Genomic DNA, 23,518 nt, shown 5'->3' with positions numbered 1-23,518 from the left:
ATAAATTCATCTGGGGGGGAAGCATAAATTTTTCTGTTTGCTGAACTCTGATATTATACAGCTTGGATATTCAGTTATGCAACCAGCAGGATCCTTGCCAGCAGAACCCTCAGTATTTTTATACACACATTTGCATCTAAGGCTGCCACACCCTTCAGCAATGCATTTTTAATCTCCCTCAGTCCAGGGAGGGAACACTGGGACCTGACCAAACACAGAGTGGATCCTGTGATTTGATGTCACTGACATTGTACTCTTTTCTGGACTGCTTATATTGCAAGTTACACAGGAAGTTTTTCGAGGGTGTTTTGGGGGGGTTGTTTTGGGTTTTGTTTGGTTTGGCTTGGTTTTTTGTTTTTGTTGTTTGGGTGTTCGTTTGTTTGTTGTTGGTTTTTGTTGAGTTTTTTTGTGGGTTTTTTTTTTGGTTGGTTGGTTTGGGGGTTTTTTGGAGGGGAAGGGGGTGGTTTGGGTTTTTTGGTTGTTGTTTTTTTTTTTTTTTGGCCTGCATGGAAAACCCAGCACCTCAACAGCCTGAAAAAATGAGATTCACAGATGTGTGCTGTGTGTAAGATGAGTGTGTCTGGCTATCAGCTTTTCTTACTCTGTTTCTCCACCAACATTACCAGCTGCAGACTTTGGGCTTCTAAATATGTCCAAAAGTTCTGTTTGATTGCACTTGGTCAGAAAGGAATGCCTTAAAAAAGCCCAGTCACCTGGTGCACAGGCCATGTCTCAGGACAAGAAGCTGGGCTGAGGAGCCCCACCTATGTGTGTAGGCAAACCCAGAGCACATCCATGGGTGCAGGAGCACCTCTGTCTAGCACAGATTATTTTAGAATGATGGTATTTCCTTGGAATTTATCTGGCCCTGTGTTTAGTGTTCTGTATCCCACTGCTAAGGGAACACAAGCATTTTTCTTCTGTTACAGGAAAGCTGACCCCACGTTTCTTTGTTGATGTGTGTCCCTGGTGCATGCCTGGGCCTCGGTGCAGTGATGCTGTTCAGCTTAGCAGGCCTTTCAAGGGCAAACACCAAATTGTGTTGTTCCTTTTGGCCCATTTTTTACGTTTCTTTGCTTTGTCCTATTTTTTGATGATAAATTTTATCACTGAGCAAAATATTAAATTTATTTTTTGCTTATCTGAATGTTTACAGTGCCTGAGACAACCTGTCTGAATCTTACACTGTTTGGTATCAAAAGTAATAACATGCTCAGTGTGAGCTCTTAGAAACCACTTGGAATAGCAGAAATCCACAGTATTGCCTTTCCTGCCTAAAGCACAGGGTCTCCAGGAAATACTGGAGACTCCCTAGGATCTTATTGGAAAGACTAAGAAAACTGTGCTCATTAAACTAAATTACAACACATATTTCATCCGATGCTAATTAAGTCCACTTAGGTTGCTTAATTGTCATTGTTTTGACAGCTTTAATTTTATCTTTTGTGTCTGATGGTGCATTTTTCTGTTTAGCATATGCAGGTTTGCCCTCTATTGTTGTCTGTGCTTGAACCATCAGGCCTCAAGTACATCTGTTACAGCACAAAGTTTAACAAAACATCCTTTATAGAAGTGTTGGGCTAAGGAAAGGAGGAGGCATCCAGCCAGGAGTGACAGGGCAAAGCTACACTCTGCAGGGATTTCTGTCCGTGGACAGTAAATTACAGTGTCAATGATTTTTGGAAGGAAACCTGGGATCTTCATTTCTAATGAGAGAAAGGCCTAAAGAATGCTGTTTTTTGGAAAGCCCAGAGTGACGGGAGTGTTGCACTTTGCAGCCAGCAACACAACTGTCTGCCTCCTTATCTTGTGGAAACATCTCAGGAGAAACACTTCTGTGTGTTTATGACTGAATTTGCCAGTTTTACTTCTAATGCTGATATTTCTATTCAAAATAATTAATTGCACTACCAGTATGTGTCAGCATATAAAACACCCAGGTGGAAATAATAAGATTTTAGAAGCGTGTGGTTGGCTACGGTTTGACTTGAACCCACTGAATTTGATTTTAAACAGCCCAAGAGGTTTCAGTCCAAACAGGCTGCTCTCTATAGCTGCATTTGCCTCTAAGCAGCAAACAACCTACTTACAGGAAACACTGACATTTTTAACACCATCTTGGAGTGAAAATCCTGTGTGTTCCTTCTTGACTTGCTTGTATTGATGTAACTTATTGATGGTGCCTCTTAAACTGGGGAGATGCTTTCATATCACCCTGGAAATAGGGGAAAACAGTATTTGAAGTTTAGTTGGTGTAATTTCCTAAGACAAGAGAAACAAAAGGGAAGGAAGTGTTTTGCTGGAGTAGCTTTGCTGCCCAGTAGGAGGATTTATAGTGTGAGGGATATTGTGAGGCACAGGATGCATAAGTGTCCATGTGCGTGGGCAGAGGAGGAACAAGTCACACCTCGGTGTCTGTCCCAGGGAGGAGTTAATTATAGCCTCACAGGGTTAAAGCTATTTCTGTCCAGATGAGCAGGGGCAGTGGCACTCCACAGAGCAGTGCCCATGTTGGTTTTGCAGAAAGACAAACCAAGCCCCTCCTGTGTTCACAGCCTTAGTGGAACTCCCAGGGAAGTTATTCACAGGTTCTGCTTGAATAGGGATCTATCCAATGGCATCCTCTGAGGGGTAGTGTTACACTGCCTGTCTATATGGTGTATGATTGCAGTACAAATGGTAATTTTTTTTTTTTTTCAATCTTTTTAATCTGGCACATAAAAGTAAGTAAAGATTGGGGAGAGACATTCTTGAAACTGAAGGGAGTGCAAAAAGCAGGCAAAAAGAAAGTTTGAAGAGACAAGAGCTTGTGTGTGTATTTCATGTTTCTGTTACTTAACACTGGAGGTATCAGCACTGTTAAATGGAGAGGACCAGATGTAAATTTAATACAATTATATTAACAAGCTTGTATTTAAGACAAGTGTTTCTAATGTTAATTTTAAATTTCAATTTTTCTGTTTTCTTTTGAAGCACCTGACGTTTCAAAGGGAGTTTGATTCTGATTCTCTCAGGCACTATAGCTGGGCTGCAGACACCTTGGACAATGTTAACCTTGTTTCGAGTCCCATCCATTCTGGGTAGGTCACTTAAAAGTTTTACTTTATCTTTAGATGTGGAACTGTATTGTTAGCTGCAGAATACAGCCTGCTGTAATGGCTGATAGCATGTCTGTTCCTGCTCCACTTGAAACCAGTGGCAAAATTCACACTGACTTCAAGGAGGGTGCTTAATAGCAGGAGTCAGTCTAAATTCTTGCATATCAAACCAAAAATTTGCTTCTGCACTTTATTTTCTGATTGCCTAAACACTGTAATCCCGCAGGCCTCTTTTTAAGAGTCCTGTTTTGCTTTTCCTGTTGCTTATGCTTTGCTTTAAGTGTCATAAATGATTTTGTTTGCATTGTGTTAAATTATTTGGAATATGAAACCAGAGATAGAATGTTATGTTTTCTGTTCTTTCATAGAGGAAAAAATGGGGGGCTTTAAATTGTCTCTTATTTTATATATACCTTCAAGCTCCGGCCTAGTCTCCAATATCTGTAGTTTGGTTTAGTGGTGCTATTTGTTTACTTATGAGTCATCAGTGTAATTTAGGTGCTTCCTGACAGTGCCACAGACTTGATTTAAATGCAGTAGTAGTGATGTCTGAATGCATATTGTAAAAATTTGCAAATGAATGCGTAAGTAATCTTCGCTTATTATTAGATCGTCTAGTGTAAATATTTGTTGCTTAGTTTTTGAGATCAGGACACAAAATCTCATATCCATTTTAATTTACTTCCCCATTTTGTGACTAATTGCATTCTTACCATAAAAATGAGTGTGGCACATACCAAAATACTTCATTTCCAATACAGCAAGCCCCACAAATCTAAAGCTACAGTCCCACAATGCTCATCTGCACCTACATCTGTTGAACAGATCTATATGCAACAGTGGATTTTTAGGTCCCAAGCTGATAAAACTCTGCACGTGGTCGGTGCTAGAATTAAAATGTCAAGAATTACAGGGTGAAAAGCTGAAGACTGTTGGTTATCACGGAATGGTGCATTGGCAAAGGGAGCTGGTAACCCAACCCTTTCCTTTACTGTAGGATAAAATGTAGCCAAGCCGTTCCTGAAATACATTTAATGTCCTAATAACCACTAAAAATAAGAGATTCTATATGCCTTCAGCCCCAGGAGTCCACTATCTTTTGTTGTGCTCTTTCTTCCCATAATGGTCAGCTTAACATTTCATTGCTGCAGACTGAGCCTGTTTCTTACCCATAGTGGATATCCATTGTCACATCCATAGTGGACATGGAGAACAATATCTTACTGGTCTCTTGGCAATTGTTTTCTATGTCAGAAGACATGCAATCCTGTCTTTTAGACTGAAATGGTCCAGACTCTTTTTAGGTAGTGCTTTCCCCATTTCAGCACATTCCTGCTGCTCTGCCCCAGCTCTCCCCTCTGATGAGAGCTTGTTTATAAGCCAGGATGGCCTCCTCTTTGGTCTGATACACAGCACACTTGAGCAGCCCCACAATGAGAGTTATCCTTTTGGTAATTTCAGTTTCTATTGGTAAATGTTTGTGATCTGCTAGAATTTCTTAGCTCTCTTTTGAAATCCTGAAGTTTGGTCAGTTTTTACTGGTGTTGTGTTTAAGTGTTTGGTTTCTCCCCTCTGTTTGCATTTGTCTCTATGGTATTTCAGTTTGTTGGTTTCAGCTCTTTTTTCCCTTTTTTAGCAAGAGAGCTTTAAATTCTGATCCTATTTTCCAAAGACTTTTCAGACCTTTTTTTCTGTGTTGAAATAGTGAAGACATTTAGCCTGGTACCTGTGCCAGGACAGCACAGTGAAATATGCCCTTGAAGTTCCCCTTCAGTGTGACAGGAAAGCACTGATGGTATCTCTTTTGAGGTGATCCTGCACTTACCTTATCTGTACTGTACCTCCATTGCTTGCTGAGGTACCAGGGCAGTACTTCCACACATCAAAGAAGGAATTCAAACCCACTTGACATGAATTGCTCTTGCCACTTATATTTTTGCTTTGTTTTTATTTTGAGACCGGTGGTAGGCAAGATGTAATATCTTGATTAATTACCTTGATCCTTTAGGCCCTTATAGAATGATTATTAAATAATTTGTTCCTGAATGTTTCCTGGCAATTTGGGTTAGACTGATTGGTCTAAAATTTTCTGGTTTCTTTTCATCCTGATAGAACATAAGTCTGATGCTTTCATCCTGCCAGTCCTCTGGGATAATATTTGCCTGCCCTTAGGTCTTCAGCATGTTCACCAGTGCTTCCAGCCCTCCAAAACATTTACTCTGTGGCCATGGGAGCTTTCATGGAAGATCTGCTCCCTTGGAACATGGGCCCTCTCTAGTGCAGAGGTGGTGTAAGCTGCTGCCCAGAGGGGAGCAAACCACAGGGCTGCATGGCTGGGAGAGGACAGATATCCTCCAAACAGGTATTGCTCTCCACATGGGCATAACCAAAAGATTGTCCAAACATTGCAGGGCTTTTCTGACCCATTACATTTCTTATTTGACATAGAAAGTCCATCAGAAATGCTCTGAGGATTCAGTTCCTTTGGCAGGAAAAAAACAAAAAAAAACAAAAAAAAAACAAAAAAAAAAAACAAAAAAAAAAAAAAAAAAAAAAAAAAAACACCAAAAAAAAAAAAAAAAAAAAAAAAAAAACCACCAAATCTCATTAGTTGTTTATTTACTTTTCAGTTGTGGCCTATATTATAATATGATCTCTTTTGCTTTTCCTGGTTATCTTCACCTAGAGGCAATCAACAGATATTCCCTTCTAATCTTCCAGTACCTCAGCACATCTGACATGCAGAGGATCATGACTTTTCACATCTCTTCTGCCAGTCTTTTCCTAAACAGCAAATCCATTTCTGCTTGTTTGGAGTGCTTCATCCCCATCCTTGTCCGCAGTTCTGTCTGTAGCTGGGGGCAGGGGCTGTCAGCCCTCATGGTGTGGTGGCCCTGTGAGCAGGCTCTGACCCCACTTTGCCATCTCCATCCTCACAGGACTCCCTGATGTGCTGTGCCAGGAGCGCTGCTGTTGCCTCGGGTCACTCCTTTCCCCGTTTGCCCACTGCCAGGAGAAAACATCATTGTTTGTTCTTACTTCTTAGCCCAGGCAGAAGGGGAACTCTGGGAGCAGGATGTAGAGATCCAGCAATGTATCAATGAAAGGAGAAAAAAGTAGAAATTGTTGGCAGTGATTTCAACTCTTCTGGTTTTTCCTGTTTTCAAGCCAAGAGAATGTTTTATGTTTTTTCTTCTTGAGTTCAGATAAGTTGTTTTGCCAGCATATATTTTGAACAAGGTTCATTGTAAGCAGTGCATTGAAATGCATCATGAATCTTGAGGCCTCTGGAAGGGTAGAGACCCTCACCAAAACGACCTTCAGCTGTCAGACATGAGCTTACTCCTGCAGTTTTCCCAAAGTAAAATGTGGGTGTTCTCTCTTTATGTTGCCTTTAACTCCTTCATTTTCTTAGCTGAAAGAAAGAAATGAGTGTGCCACATTGCCTTCCAGTGGAAGTGCAAGACTGGATCCAGTCTTGCAAAGTAGAATAAATCAGGTTCATTATAGTTAACTGAATTTAAAATTACATTAACTATATGTAGTTTAAATTGTATTAATTATATACAGTTTACTCCAACCTGCTGTACACACAGAACTCATTTTTGACAGCAGTACAATGGATGGCATGGACTGATACTCCTTTCAAGCATCCTGCCACACAAATGTTAATACATTATGCTTTGGAAAAGAAACTGCTTTAGAAAAGTGCAAGAACTGGTTTTCCATGGCACATGAAGCATGTTTTTGGAATTCAATGAAGAAATTGTGTTGCAATAGATTCTCTGCTGACTAAGTAAACAGCAAATGCTTTTCTCCTTGTGCTTCTATATTTTCCAGAGAACTTACAGAATTGTGCTGACTAATTAAATGAACCCTCCCTTTCAGATTTTTTTCCATGTGTAGCATATTTGATATGACATATGTCACAATATGTGAAGCAAAAACCAAATAATTTCCAAAGCTGGCCTTCAAACATGTTGCTTTTGTTGTTTTTCTGATTGTCACTTTTTTTTGCACTTATTATTATTATTGATATTTTCTGTTGCTTGCCTCTAATTATCTTACATTAATTTTCCCATTTGCTTTCTAAATTATTTTGCAGCTATTCCTCTCCACTCCCCCAGTATGATTCAAGGTGATAACTCTGTGCTTTCTGTGAATCCTCATTTTATTTGGTTTTTTAAACTTTTTTTTTTTTCCCACAGAGTGTGTGTAGATGTTTGTAGTGCATCCAACCACATCCTCATCCCTTCCATGTACTCAAGTAGAAATGCTCATTAGCCTTTAGCCTTGTGTCTTAGAGGTCATACTGTAGTTCCCATTATTAGTGCAACATTAATTTAGGTAAGCATCAGCTACTAATGTTTTTAGATAGAAAGTGCATGAACTACTGTTTGGAATTGTTGTTACTGTTTCACACGGTAAGTTACTAATTGGGAAATTAAAAAAAGGAAATTATTCATTAATAAGCTGCTGACAATGACTGCCTTTCTCTGGGAGCAGTGTGCACAAAGGCTGGTCTGCTACAGGTTTTGTCTGTGTTGGAGGCTGCAGGATGGTGCAGACACCAAAGCTGCAAGGGGCTGGTTCCTGCACTGGAGCACAGTAATTTACCCTTGCTTTGAGCAGTGTGCAGCAGCAGTGCTGAGCTCCTGGTTGCCAAGGCTCGACTGACCTTAAAATCTACAGCCTAAGCATCCCTTCTAACTCCAGGACTGATTTTTGTAGGTACTTAGTTTCAACTTCTACTGATTTATTTTTTTTAATTATTATTATGAATTTAAGACAGTTGATTTAGGTGCTTAGAGATTTTTGGCAATTCACTCTTACATACTTCCCATCATTTAAATAGTTTGAGTACCGAAGACAGCACCTTATTTGAGTGTAAGTTTTTTGCACTAGATGAAAGCCTCCTTTTCATTATTAATTCTAAGGTGGCTTAACAAGCCAGTAGCCATGTCCATGATAGGCAGATCTCCAAAACATTGCTTTGTGCTGAGCCACCAGGCCAAGCCCAGCCTTTCCAAGCTCCCCAGGAGGCTTTTCCGTGGTGCACTGGGCAGCTGTGCCTCCCTGGAGCTACTGCAGCTTCAGCCCTGGGGATGCTCCAGCCAGGCATCCCTCCACCTGGCAAACTTCCAGTCTGAATTTGCCCCAGCTCCTCTGCAGACAGAAACCAGGCACATTTTTAAAAGGCCAACTAAGCATCCATAAATACTAAGAATATAATCATGTATAGAGTATATAATTTAAAGATGGAGCATGCTGGTTTTGACACAGGTCTAATATTTATGGAAGGTGTTTGGTTAGCCAAGACCCTGTCCCGCTGAAAGAATTCCTCTTGTGAGGATCTGGGAAACCCTAGTGGCAACATTTGGATTTGTTGGAGTGTGCAGTGCATTTATCTAGCAGAGAAACTTGGAATGCAGATACAGTTTTTCTGTATGAAAATTACTGTGAAATATCATGCCTCAGTATTGTAAAGTGTCTGGCACATGAGAAATTATAAATTTGGGCTAGGATCATCTCAGAGTGCAGTTTTACCTCCCCATCTTTACTGATGGGTTTTAATTTGAAGAAAGGCAATGTAGCAACTTCTTGATCTGGAATTCAGCTGGACAGCATTTCTGTTGTACTTCTGTATTTATAGCTTGTATCCTTACTCACTCCTCTCCTGCAGACCACTAAATACCAAATGTTGATTTCTCTCCTGCTTTTGCGCAGCTTTTTCCCACCCATGTTGGCCAGACTTATGAATACAGTTCCTGCTGGTCTCAAAGCAAACGGAACTGTCTTGCACAAATTCCCAGTCATACTTCAGAGCACCTGGGGGCTTTTTTCAAGATCCCCTGGATCACAATCCCCTGGATTACTGGCTGGTTGACACTCTTAGTTCACTTCATGTCAGGAGCCAGGAAATTGAATGGATTCACCTGTTAGTCATGTGAAGGTTTAGTTCTTAAAAGTTGGAAATTTTGGCAGCAGCCTTGAAAATAGTGAAGGCATGTGACAGTTGTGTCATCCTATGTCAGTGTCTATAATACAGAAGGAGCAAAGAAAATCTGTACTGAGCTGGTAACTTGTGTCCCTCTTGATACCAGCCTGTTATTGCATCTTCTACCTGAAGCTATTCTAATACTAATTGTTAATTTTAATTATTCTCTTGCTATGAGAAAGGAGTTTATTAAAAAACATGCCACTCTTCATTTACAAATATAATTTCTTACCCCCTTGTTAAAGAATGGAAAATTATGCAATGGAATGGGACTAGCAAGTGTGATTTTTTTCTTTAATGTCTCCTTTTTTGCTAATGAATCTAATCTTCAAAGAGAAGTAATAGCATGATTTCCTCCAGGGAGCCAACAGCCCAAAGGAAGTTATGTACTTGGTAGTCATCACTTATCTTCCCCATCAGTGGAAGCCCTTAGTAGCCTGGACTGACTGTCACCCATGGTGCTGGCACTTGCTTTGGCAGCCATTAGGAATATTTGTAAATGAGACAGGGGAGGTTTTAAAGACTGAGTTCCAAAAACAATAAGCATTTTTGATTCTCCTTTTTCTACACTGTCTGTGCTTTGTGCATGTGAGGCTAATTACTCTTGTTTGTGAACAGTAGAGCTAACAGCAGCAAAGGAATGTTTTAAAATTCTAGAAACCACTACTAATACACTACTTGTGTACACTTCTGGTCCAAATTTCTTGGTCGAACATGGTAATTTCACCATGATGTTGCTAGACCTTTAGCAATTCCTGCTTTTGATAACCAGTATTTAACACACAAGTACAAGTTTTAAAAGGACCTTCATGTTCTTTTTAGTTTAGCTGGGATTGGGATGACTTTTCTAACATTTTAAAGTCTGTGTCTGCTGACTTTCTGCTGACCTTCCCCTTGTTTGGTGAGCAGTTTCATTGGTGTGTTGCCTTTTCTGTGCAGTTTCCTGGTCAGTTTCATGGTGGACGCCCGCGGGGGTTCAATGAGGGGCAGTCGGCACCACGGCATGCGGATCATCATCCCACCGCGCAAGTGCACGGCGCCCACCCGCATCACCTGCCGCCTGGTGAAGAGGCACAAACTGGCCAGCCCACCACCCATGGTTGAAGGAGAAGGATTGGCAAGTCGACTTGTAGAAATGGGGCCAGCAGGGGCACAGTTTTTAGGGTGAGTTGTTCCATGAGTTTAATGGTTTATGCTCATGTCGCACCTTGCCATTCCCGTTATCCTGTGGATCTGGGTAGTTAAACATTGACTCTACCTCATCTGAGCACATAGGACAGGCTACTTAACTTAAAATATTAAAAAATGCCAACCTGCCATTCCTTCTGGAAAGAGCCCTTGCATTTTAAGGAGAGTTTTGCCTCTTGGATGACTACAAGATGGAGATGAAGGTAAGGAAAAGCCATGGGAAGGCCAGGTCCCATCCCCATCTACTCACACAATCCTGCCTTGGAAATCAGGAGGAGTCACACACTGAAAACCCAGAGTGGGTTTTGACCCTCTTGCTTTTGTAGAGTATTTAGAGACAGCACTGTGACAAAGAATTGTCCTAGAGACACCCACAGGGGCCCAGATACTGAGCTCTGTTCCCAGCATGTGCACAGCTCCCTCTGGAGTTGCTGGGAGCTGCTTGTCTCTGGCTTGTGGAGCAAAACCGCTCGGAGTGATGGTGGAGCACCTACTGCAGAGTGATGATGCAAGTAGTACCAGTGCCAGGGAGTGACTGTTTTTAAAGCTTAAAATAAGGGAAACAATCCACTATGATGTGGCCTTTTTTTTCCTAATTATAAATTTTGTTCATTACCATGAGTGGCACCCTGGTGTAAACTGCTGGTTCTGTTGGGAATGACAGCTTGTTCCTAATTTCCCCTTCTCGTTTCTCTTCCTGCTGCATGGATGTTATTCAGTAAACTGCATCTTCCTAAAAGTCCTCCCCCTCTAAATGAGGGCGAGAGCATGGTTAGCCGAATCCTGCAGCTTGGTCCACAAGGAACAAAATTTATTGGGTAGGATATATATGGAAAAGATACAGAATGTCTACAGTTTTTATTTTGTTTCTAATTTTTTGTTATTCCCATTATTTTTTTTAAGTTTCCTAAGACTTTCAGTTGATTTATGTCACTGAAAGAAAATCATAGTGGCTTGATTTAATATAGCTCTGCTACTACCTTGTGCTTATAGGCATGTAAAATTCACTGCCAGCATTCTGCTTTCATAACTTCTGTGCTTTTGTAATTTTTTAAATTTGAAGTGTTTCTACTGCATTAAATACATTTTAATACACAGTGGCAGTCCTTTAAGTTCAACCCTGTGGTAGAGAAGGTATTTACAGGCCTCAAGTGAGACTGTTTTGGGAAGAGCATTTATGAAATGTGATCACATAAAGTCCTTTACTTGTGAAAGATTGTTCAGAAAAAAATGTTATCAAGTGAATTGATTCAGCAAGATTGGAGAAATACTAATCTTTTCAACTTTCAAGAGGCATCTTGTTAAAATAAATTTTCAAAGCCAAGTATGCTACCCAAAGGGACTGCAGTGTATAGTCTAAACATGTAAGAATGTTTCCGTATGTTTTTGATTGTTGTTTTCAAACCATATTGTGAAATTTATTGCATTAGGTTTTCAAAATATTGGTGAGTGTTTGGTGTTCCAAACCTGTTCAATACCTTCTCACTGAGTATTCTCGTTAAATGTCATGCACAGAATTGTGTAGTTTCTAAATATTTACAGAGACAGTATCTGAAATATTAGCCTGCAAAGATTGTACTACAGAGTTAGTGTTCAGCTTGCGCTCTTTTTGAACTAGAGAGTAAATATCTTAAGCAATGTATTTGAATTTTTGGTATTTTCTTGCTGTGCACAATGGGAGAGAGCAGCTACATTCCTGTTTTTTTGTTAAAGGACTTGAGACTTGAAAAATAGACTGGGTGTTCCTAAAAGCATCTAAAATTATATATTAATTAAAATATTTTTATCATTTTCATAAGGAAAAAAAGACTAACTCTTCTCTCTGGGAATTTAATGTGCAAACTGGGCCTCAAGCTAGTTTGTTTTTTCCCATGATGGCTGTTGTGATTTCATGCTCAAGTGATGGATTGGTTAATGCACCCAACACCTGGAGAAGTACCATACCACAGAAATGCTGCCCACTTCTCCCATCATGTGACGCTGCTTTTAACCAAGATGTTACAAAGCAGTTGAAACCCTTTACAACCTCTGTAGGAAAATAATGATACTGTCTATTTAAATGTCTTAAAGCTGCATAATCCATAAATGTTCCCTTAGTGTGTGATTTCAGTCGGTTTGTCTTAGCATACTTTAAAATGCATATCCTGCCTGTAAAGTGTTTGGCAACAGTGTCTGTTTTGTCGAGGAATGGCACATGAAGTGAATGGTAGTTTCTGTTGGTTGTTCATACAAACTGTTCAGTAATGCACTTGCAGTCCTCTGTTGAAGGTACATTGTCTGGTGACATAGGTGTATTATTAACCACCTTCTCATTCCCTATCCTTCCCCCAAAAATGTTTGACAGTAACTAATATAAATGTGGTCGTGATGTTGTTCAACCCAGAGAAATCCATTCTGAAAGGATCTAATGATTCCCCAGTCATGTTTGCCGTGCAGAGGTTGCAGCTGTGATGCTGGGCATGAGAACCAGAAAGTGGAGCTAAAGAAAGACAGTCTCTTTTATTTCACAGGAGCTTCATCAACAGAGAGCCAGGGAGAGCTTTGAAAACTTTGGGACTTAGTTTGAAGTTCAAAATCTGCATAAATGCATGGTTCCCGTTACAGTCAATGGCTGTTGCATGCACTGAGATAGCCAGACTGCTTCTGAACTGACTTTGTCCCTTCAAACTCTCTGAGCCAAATCTGAACTTTGACTATGCTAATGCCAGATAAAAGTCAGCAGTGCTGTGTGTGTGCTGGAGGCAGGTTGGATCACCTACGCCCTGGGATAAATGAGCAAGGAGAACTCTCCTCACTAAAAGTTGCCACTGTTTTTTTCGTGGAGGCAGACACTTCAAAAGATTTGCACTAAAACAGAGATATTTATTAGTATTTTCAATTCATCCATTAATATAGTTTAAATTATAAAGGATTGTGCAGCTTTGGCAATTTTAAAAGCATTTTTACCTTATAACGGTGTTAACTATTTAAAATGGCTGTAGTTTTCTTGAGGACCCATAGGAAAATAAGGGCAGTGAGGAAATACAGGGTTAAAAATAACATGGTTCCTTTTTCTCTAGCCCTGTCATAGTGGAAATCCCTCATTTTGGATCAATGCGAGGCAAGGAGAGAGAACTGATTGTACTCCGGAGCGAGAATGGTGAAACATGGAAAGAGCACCAGTATGACAGCAAACATGAAGACTTAACTGAAATACTCAATGGCATGGATGAAGGTAAATATTTTCTCAAAGCTTTGGCTAGCCTTGCCTTTGTGGAGGCTTGCTAACATGGGCTGACTAAAGCAAACTAAAATAAAACAGTGCAGGGGATGTCTGACTTCAGGGAATACAGTGTGTGCTCCATATTAAACTGATGGGAAGAGTGTAAGGAGAAATTGTTCTGCAGTGGCCTGGAGACATCCTGAAATGAGTTGGTCTGAAGTCTTGCCAAATTTAGGCAGAGTTTGCCCAGTTGCTTTCCAGCATGAATTTGAGAATAACACCCAGCTGGAGATACATGTGTCTCTGCTGCTGAGGCAGGGCCACGGGAAGGTCATTCCAAACCAAGGGTGAAGTGTAAATATGAGCTCTCCATGGGGCCTTCCCACAGACACAGAGCTCAGCCCCTGGAGCATTCTTATTTACAATGGTGCTGTTAGAGATTGCCTTCCACAAGTACATAACCTGGCCTCCTGATGCCCACCTGGGCAGTCTGGCTCCCTTGTTTTGCTTGAACGATGCTGCTGATGTGAGATTCCCTCAAGATGAGGGGGCCCAGCTGTACAAATCCATCAGAAGATGTTGTCACAGATGATCCCCAAAGACAAATCTTGGGCAAAATCAGGCTGTGGGGCTGCAGTGATTCCTTGGCAGTGATGCTTGCTTTTCCTAGCAAGCATTTTTCAGTTCTTGTGCTGGTAAACCATTGCTTGAGCTCTTTGCATCCAAGTGTGATTGAAACAGTTTGTGGTGTGAACTTTGATTTTCTGCAAGGGTTTATCCACAGGATTTTCCCTGGATAACCTGCAGAAAGTTGTAGTGTGATAAGGTACAAGCTGCAGGAAAGTTCTTTCATTATCAGCAAAAGCATGTGAAGGAAATGATGAGGCTGTGGATGGCAGCTCTGAGAGGTATCTCTGGGGAGCTCTGCCTTTGATTTTGGCCTCTCCTTGTTTGATGAGGGCAGCCTCAGCAAAAGCTTGGGAATTTTGAGAGTTGTGCTGTTGTGAGGGTCTCCCTGGGCATCTGAAATACAGCATTTTTATCGATTTCCTGATCTTCTGGGAATGAGGACAACAGGAAAGGCTTCACTTTGAAGTATTTGAACTGCACCTGAGCTTGTACAAACACAAAGCAACAGCAAAAATTTGCTTGTTTTGTGATGATTTATTGTAGCTATTTATTTCAAAATAAAAGTAACAGAACCAACCAAACAGAAGGGCAGAAACACTGCAGATGTTTTGTCAGTGGGCCTGGAAAAATAAAATAAATCTCATCACTGAAGGGTACCTAAAAATAGTGGAGCAGACAAGAGGTGGACATGGTCCAGGATAGTATGGCTTGGGGAATTATGATTGCTGCAGGATTGAATGCAGTACTTGCAGCCTTTGAAAATGAAAAATCTCACCGCTGCCCCTCCTTCTCTGCACACTGGCATGGGATCAGAAGTGGTGATTTTGTATTTGGGTGAAATAGTGGTGCCTTGACAGGGACAAGGTATCAGCACCTTACTTATCAGTGGCTTGCTTATTGGCTTCATGTGCTTTTCAAACTGAGCTCAGTTTGATTTGGGGATAGGAAATCTGGACACAAAAATATTGTTCTGAAGTGCTGAAGCTTGCAACACTTACAAAAGAGTTCACATATGGATAAATTGACAATTTACAGAGATGAGCTCAATAAATAAAAACACTTTGAGACAGGTGGCCATGAAGCCCTCAGTACTTAGAGCTTAAAATAGTAAGCTTTACAATATGGAGCCACAGGATAACTTTCTGATCTACTGAGGGTTTCAGGTGGCTTTTTCTTTCTGGGGAACTGCTGTTTGAGGTTAGTGGGTATAAGTGCAGCCAAATAATCACACAAAGTATGATGGGCTTTATTCTGTTAGAGTGAAAATATTTGACACCTTAAAAGCCAAACCTCAGAAATGGCTTTTACAAATCCAGGGAATGATTTATGGGAAGAAAAGGAGAAAAAATACTGCAGACACATCCACTGCATTGATTATTTGTTCAGTTCATTTTAACTTAATCCTTCTCTAGTTAGGAAAGCAAAATTTAAAAAAAAAACCAAACCCACTCTACGTTAAAATAGTGCAAGAGTTTTGATAAAATTCTGCTCTAGTTAAATGACACCTTTTCAATATAAAAGGTCTTCCAAGCAATGACTGAAAAATGACAGATTTGTAGACTTGAGTGAGTTGGGTTTTTTCATCTGAACTTTTACTGGTTTGTTACAAAATACCTCACTCAGACTTGCCTCTGGGGGGAGCATCTTGCATCTCAGAAGACATAACTTTGGAAGAAGTTTTATTCCAGGTATGAATTGTGGAGGCAGAAGCTTTAATTTAAATTAAAAGCAGCCACAAAGCCATTTAGAGAAATTTAGTGTGTCTTTGCAAGAAAATTCATCTGCATAATAATCTCTAAGTGCCAGGAGGTGCTGCAGGAGTGCCCATTTTCTGTTGGAAGCAGCTGGTCCGTTCTCTGTCAAACCTGCTGTGATCACAAGTCCTTTCCTACCCGTGTAGTGAAGGAGGGCAATCAGACCTTCATTCGCAGCTCCTTTAGACACAGTTTGCTCCTCTGTTTTGTTGTTTGTGTTTTGCTGTCCCCCTTAGCTAGCAGGGATGAGAGCAAGGACATCCTGGCTCCTGGCCCTGGGTGGGGAGTGCCAAAAACCCTCTCTGTCCTGGAAGCAGCACCATCTGCTGGGAAACCTCATCCTAGACCCGAAATAATCCCGAGCAGGAGGCGCCGCTCCAGGGCTAATGCAGGATTAAATAACAGCGGAGCTTTTGGGTTATTATCGTGAGAGAACAATGAACCGTGATGTAAAGAGCCTGGTTTTCTTTGGTGCAGTCAGGTTTCTGTTTAAATAGGTTTTATTTTAAGGATGGTGCTGTTCTTAGGCAAATACAGGGCTGAGGAACTTGGCATTTTTAGGAGTGTGACTCCAAACACAAGGGTAGCAATTCAAAGCTCTTGGTCACATTACATTTATTTATATTTGGATAAAATAAAAAAAAAATCTATTTTTTTAATTTATTATTTTTTAGGAAGAAGCTCTCTGTCTTGTCATTGGTAAATACATTGTATTTTCAGACAGGCTCCTTTTGTATATAACTTCTGTTAGCTTTTAACATTCCTGCATCCTTTAGAAGTACCTGTAGACAAATTGTGGGCACAAATGCACACATTGGGGTAGCTAATCTTTTAAAAGTCACTTTGCAAACTAGTGAGTGAACCAAGAAATGCAAATGTTTGTGGTTGCAGTATGCTTGCAGCTGCACAATGTGGTTTCAGATGGGAAGCAGGAGTTTTTACATAACTGAATTGACAGATCAAACCAGAGTGTGACCTTGTTTATGCTTGAAGTTTAAAATAAATACCACCATAAATCACTCTGCAGTGATTTTGCCACATTTCCAAGAAAAGTTTTTAAACACATTGCTGTTAAACTGTATGTTGTGAATGGCAAGATGAAAGGCTGCACAAAAATAGCCATAAAGGGCATTGCCTTATTTGAGGGTGAAACATCCTTGTGGCACTGGGAGTGTCTAGTTCTGTGTGTGAAACACTGAGGCTGGGAGGGTGGGTCTGGTTACCAGCATCTTCCTGCCCTCAGTTTCTCCTTGCCCCTCCTGTATTTTTCTCCATGTGGAAGCTGCCTCCTGTGAGCCATGTTTTTAGTGCAGCAATTCCTTAATGGGCACATCTCTGTGTGGGAGGATCTGGGATCCTGTGCTCACCCCATCCTGTGGTCTGTGCATGGTGACAAGGTCAGCTCTGCTCTAGCCAGGACTGAGGGAAGGTTGCACAACTCAGAGAGCTGTTCAGTCTGGGAGGTACAACTGAGATTTGCTTTCTCAGTGTTAGCAAAATTATTTTGAGGCCCTGGCAAGGGAAACCAGATACACACAAAGACACCTTGAAGCTCATGAAACAGCCAGGTGTTCTGTGACTTGTCTAGTTCTATTTTGAATCAGAAGATTCTTGCTCTGTGTTACCTTATCTGAAAGTAAAAAAAAAGAAAGGTATTAGATGTGGACGAACTTGATCCACAACTGCCTCTCAGCAGAGAGAACTGGTGTGATTGCTTTCCTTGACCTGAGACAGCCTGTGTGAGGTCCCTCTCTGACCTTGGGGACATGGCTGGGTTTCTCTTCTCCTGTCCTGCTTAACGTTCATGTGGCAGCAGCACCAAAGGGTGAGGAGCTGTGATGTTCTTTTCCTCCCTCCTTCTCCTCTCTTCATCTCATCTCTTTTCCATCACTCCTGTGGAAGATCAGGCACCAAACCATCACAGGATAAGTGTATCATACTCATGGTTGGCAAGAGAAGACGTCTGTACACGTTATATTCACAATACCTTTCTCTTGACTCACTAAAGCTGAATGGCGTTAAGAATTCTTGGGCTGTTAGAACAAGCCTGAGAGACAGTGACAGTGAGAGATTCTTCCCAGTTCTGCCCCTAACTTAAGAAAGCAGAAACCTTTCTGCTTTGCCTCTCCATCTTCACTATCCCTATCTGTATGATGGGGTGCACAGCATACTTCTCTGTGGCTAAAACCCCCTTCCTCCAAAACCCAACCATCTAATAAAAAAAAAATGGTTAGATGGTTGTTTATCATTAAAACACTTTGCTCAGGATTGAAGTGTCAGCAGCTGAGGAAAATAGTAATGATGATATCTCCCTCTGTAAAATGCATGAGGTGTGTTTAGGAAACATGACCTCTCCCAGGACTAGTTTTCCCTGTTTCATTAATTCTGTCATGCTAACGCTGCATTTCTCAGAGCAGTAAGAGAGATGGTTTGATTGCTCATCAGCTTTTTTTTTTTTTTTTCTGTTAGAGGGCAACTGCATATAGAAACTTAGATATGTATTATCCAAACATAACCTTCCTATATATATAGTCCAACTCCTCCATGCCTGACTGTTGCTGTGCCACTCTTATCTTCCCATCTTCCTCCTCTGAAGGAGAGTGCCTGCCAGGTTCAAGGGACTTTGAAATGTTCTTGTACAAATCACTATTTTTCTACTTCAGGAGAATTTTAATTACCTTTCACCCCTCTCAGCATTTTACAGTGGTTTTTTTCTCTAGCAACAAACAGGAGATGATTAGAATTTACTAGTCCAGGTTATGCCTGCCTGGGAGTTTAAGAATCCAGTTTGTCTCCTGCTCAAGCCACTGCTTCCAGAGGGTGCAGGCAGAGTGCCTAATTCATTAGAAGGCTTCAGATATCAATCTCTGAGTCAAATTAAATGGAAGCTGACATTATGATAAGAAATTATCCACTTCTGGTAGGTACATATGATCCACAGCAACACTGTGTGATTAATCCAAACTACCTGCTGAACGTTTTAAAATGGCAAACTGACGTTTTACCAAATTTGCATTCTAATTTTTTTGGAGCTCTAATTGAGCTTACATGTTTAGAGGAGGAAAATGCCTCACTCACAATTTTTTTTACAAGTGTCTTTTGTCTTAGTATTATTTCTGGTCTACCTGCTTTCTCTCACTGGGTCTGATAAATGTGTCGTCTTTTGAGGATCAAATTTTATTTAGAATTTCCCATTTTAAGGAAGAAAATAAGAGCTGAAATTTGTGGAGTGTCACAATGAAACACAATTACAAGAGATAAAAAGGCCAGGTGCAAGAAGTTACAAGGAGAAATGCATGACAGTTACACAGTTATCTCCATTTGTGTATGGTGTTTATATCACAGGGATTTCACCAATGCATTTGGAGCACCAGTGCAGATATATATATATTTTTTTTAAATTTATATATACACACACAGAGTTGCAAAGTTCATTATATTTTTGTTGTATCACAGAGTTTTCCCCAGTGCATATATTGAGAAAACTATGTCATGTGCCTAATTGATAGGGATAGGTACTCTATGCATCTTTCTGAACCCTGGTGACCTTACAAACTGGGACTGTGGCTGGGAGCACTAATGGTTCATAACCTAACTGTTTCAGTTGCATCTGAGGATGCATTAAGGTTCTCTAAGAACTGAGGGGCACACAGGTTATTTTGGGGCAGATAACCAAATGGCTGGAATCCTCATGTTGAAGGGCAGCTCTTGGTTCAGTGGTAGTGCTGGGAGACAGCTCTGTCCCTTCCACAGCTTTATGGAGAGCTTGGTGCCTGGTCAGGGTTTTTGGGATGCCAGTCTGGGCAATAACTATCTCAAGTGCCTTAGGTGGCCAAGCTCTGGGATTGCACACCTGACACGAAGGGAAATAAGTCATGAACTGACTGTGATCTCCTGTGGTTTTCTTTATGTCAGAACTATGTGGAGGAAGAGGCTGGGAATAATTCGGAGCTATGCACAGAAAGATCAGATACAAACGAGAGAGAGAGAAGCTTGACTATCTCCTTCAGGCCTCCTTGGACTTCTGTGCTGTGTGACAAACCTGCCATTCTGTGGCAGCTGCTACTGCAGAGACTGTCACACCTGACTACTTAGGTGTCCTAGCAAGTCTTTTTGTCTATTGCTGTTGGTCCTCATTGTCAAGATTTATACAAAAGTTCACAGAAAAAACAAAGCTTGATAATTGATAGCATTGAATGGCTTTTTTTTAGTCCTGTAGTAAACAAACAATAATGAACCCCCCAACCTTCTTAGGCATTTTAAGGCTTATTCAACACCCCACACTCACAGATGTGTGTGGTGCAAACCTGAGCAGGGGATGCCTGAACGTTTTTTCCCCTGTGTTGTGCCCACAGAGCTGGACAGTGTGGAGGAGCTGGAGAAGAAGCGGATCTGCAGGATTGTCACCAAGGATTTCCCACAGTACTTCGCAGTGGTCTCCCGGATCAAGCAGGAGAGTAACCAGATCGGGCCCGAGGGTGGGGTGCTGAGCAGCACCACGGTGCCACGTGTGCAAGCCTCCTTCCCTCAGGGGGCTCTCACCAAGAGAATCCGTGTGGGGCTCCAGGTAAAGAGGCTTTGGTGCAGCATCTCTGTCTTGATGCACTGGAGGCTACAGAGCCTGCAGCTCCTTAGCAATGGGATGTGGCAAGGGGCTTTCTCACACCTGAGGTCTGCCTGGGTGCACTCAGTGTCCCTCAGGCTCGCAGTCCTCGTCCCTGTGGCAAAAGCCCAGCTCCCCTTGGATCACCTCCATGGTTATTGCTTAGCACCCCAGGAATGGAGAGAGGAAAGCAAAGACCTGGAGCCACCACAGCCCCAGGAGCTCTACAGCCACTGTGCAGTCCCCTTCTCCTATGGCAAAGCAGCAGCTTGTGAACAGCGTCACTGGGCTGCCCTCTGCCATGGGAATGTGTTTGGTAGGGATTACATGCAGCTGTTTGCCAGCTGTTACTGGGTCAAAAACCTCCCATGCACATCTGCTGTGTCTTAGGACATTGACCACTGGCGTTTCTAGGGGTGAAATCTGGGAAGAGCAAATAGTTTAAACTCTACCTAGACAAACTGCACAGAAAGTGGAGAAATATTCCATAGGAATAGGGGGCATCTTTGAGTTCAGTTAGTTGTCACTTAAAATTCCCTTAATGGTATGACAAGTCTGATGGATTCATGATAAAGAGATGCTGGTTTGGATTGCAGGGCTTTAAATTCATGCTGAAACATTTCTGTTAAAGATATTTCGCATCTCAAGATAATTAATCTTGAGAAAATGCAAGTTCTGCTGTTCTGGTTATGCAGTTGCCTTCCCAGAGCTCTCCAGTGTGAAGGAAGTTTGACATCTCTGTATGTAGTGTTGTGACTCCTGAGACTGCAGTGTAACTGCATGTTCTCTACATATCAGTGCACTCTGCAATTTGAATAATATCAAGTCATGGGTCAGCCTGATTGAAACAGACTTGAAAGTTTTAAAACTTAAAAATTAAAAAGGCAAATAGATGCAAACTCCCATTACCACGTCTGTCACTTTTGACTGTAGAAAATGTGAAATTTACCTGTAGGTTTCCCATAATTTTATGCATTCTTTGTGATTTTGACCCAAACAAGTATTTCTTTCTAATAACCACAGGAAGCATTGAGTTCAGAGATCAGTTGAAGTGCAGTGTTCCTCAAGAGCACAAATCTGTGTTTGGCAGAGATGTAAGAATTGTCTGTCACCTCCAGGAGACAGGGCCTAGTCCTCATTTCTCAAGTGCAAAATAGGCCTGTTTTTGCATTTTGTAATTGTACATAATGTCACTAATGACTGTAAGTTGAAAACAAAACCAAACGTGCTCTGAAAAACTCTCAGCAAGTGCTGCAGAGAACCTTCTGAGATTTATAGTTGAGCTCTACCATTTAGCAATTAGGAAATCCAAAGTAAATTGAATAAAAACTAAACATGAATTTCACTAATAATCACCCTTGAGAAGGCTTCCTGGGGAAAAAAAATTCTGCAGAAAACATAAAGGAAATATAATTTAGAAAATAATTCTGCATGTCTATAAACAATTTGTAGCTCTAGTTTAAGTACATTCCCCTATGTTGACAGGCTCAACCAGTTCCAGAAGAGATTGTCAAAAAAATCCTTGGAAACAAAGCAACATTCAGTCCTATTGTCACTGTGGAGCCAAGAAGAAGAAAATTCCATAAGCCAATAACCATGACAATTCCTGTGCCACCTCCATCAGGAGAGGGAGTAACCAACGGGTACAAAGGAGACACAACTCCCAGCCTTCGACTCCTATGTAGCATTACAGGTGAGAGAAAATCCTGCTCTTTGCAGAGGTTTCTGTGGCAGCAGCTCTGTGCTCACTCTCACAGCTCCTACTTTCCAATAAGGAAACTTTGGTGTACTGGGCTGCTGGGGCTCAGATCAGCTCTCCTGAGCAGAGCCAGCTGAGGTTATTTCCAAGGCTCCCACTGAGCTTTCTGTCTGGTCCCATGACACTGTAAAAGAACTCTCACAAACTGTGTTATTCTATGTTTAGCCAGTATGAAGAATTTCAGTCTTGGTTATTAAACATGCTTGTCAGTAAAAGTAGCTTGCAGAAGTAATTCTGTCCTAGCTAATTTCAATGGGGGTTTTCTCTTGACTTGTAGGTATGTTCTTTACTTACATCATTGTTTTTTGTTGTGTGACATGGGATGCCACGTATAACATGGAGCTCAGTTGTTGGAGAACATTAATGTCTAGGTTCTCTTTCTGTATGTGGAAATAGAGATATATTTTATGTACTCTGTGTGTGCATAGTGTTTGAAAGGAAATTTCCCTGGTGTGTATTTGCACAGGAGGCACTTCCCCTGCACAGTGGGAGGATATCACAGGCACCACTCCGCTGACGTTTTCGAACGACTGTGTCTCCTTCACCACCAACGTTTCTGCCAGGTATGGGAACACACCTTCATCACACACAAACCTATGCATGCCTGTGTTTTGGCTTTCTGGAAGCCTTTCCCGAGGCTGATGAAGTGGTGGTGGCCCAGATGCTGCTCTGTCACTGCCTGTCAGTGTCCCACACACCCAGGGCTGCACACAAAGCACTGGCCTGGCTGTGATGGGGTCTCCTGGCAGACACACAGCCTCTGAAGGCTCCACACCACAGAGGGCTTTGGTTTTTCTGTAAATGGAAACAGAAAGGGAAAGCTTGAAATGTTCATCCCATTTAAAAAAAAAAGGGAGGGTTCATAAAAATGTGTTTGTTTAAAAATTTAAAGGCGTCTAATTTCTGGCTATGGGCTTTTAAAATTGAAATTATATTAAATTGCTCTCACAAAAATATTATTTGCAAAAAACTGATGAGTTGAAATTAATCTTGATGGACTTCATGGACTTTACATTACATTAAATGCTGATTGGAGGCATTTAACAGGATCTCCACAAATCACATATCCTAGTGGAGAAAATTCATGGTGTAGCATATAGAGAGTTTATTATTCAGTAAATGACATTGCAACTATAAAAACCTTTATGAAAAGAGAGAGAATTGCTGGAAAACCAAATAGATCAGGGCTGAAATATTGTGGGAAAGACTGATACAGAGTGTAAATTATTTCTGATTTGTATCACACTTGGCTTCAAACTCTTAATCATAAGATGAGAAAAATAACA

At 41.2% G+C, this 23,518-nt stretch overlaps 1 protein-coding gene across 1 annotated transcript in view; it reads left to right on the top strand.

Annotated features, from left to right (window-relative positions):
- The window catches only part of ANK3 (ankyrin 3), a gene marked incomplete at its 5' end in the record, with an annotated part of 195,921 nt that overhangs the window by 129,704 nt on the left and 42,699 nt on the right, over positions 1-23,518 (top strand). Inside the window, 6 exon segments of the mRNA XM_083866821.1 lie at positions 2,974-3,080; positions 10,036-10,260; positions 13,344-13,498; positions 20,226-20,437; positions 21,959-22,166; positions 22,699-22,795. Coding sequence (XP_083722947.1) covers positions 2,974-3,080; positions 10,036-10,260; positions 13,344-13,498; positions 20,226-20,437; positions 21,959-22,166; positions 22,699-22,795 — 1,004 coding nt within the window.

The sequence above is a fragment of the Zosterops lateralis genome (genome assembly GCF_965231275.1).
Source record: "Zosterops lateralis genome assembly, chromosome: 8".
Lineage (NCBI taxonomy): Eukaryota > Metazoa > Chordata > Aves > Passeriformes > Zosteropidae > Zosterops > Zosterops lateralis.
The sequence above is the reverse complement of the archived record's forward strand: the minus strand, read 5'-3'. Positions and strand labels throughout refer to the sequence as shown.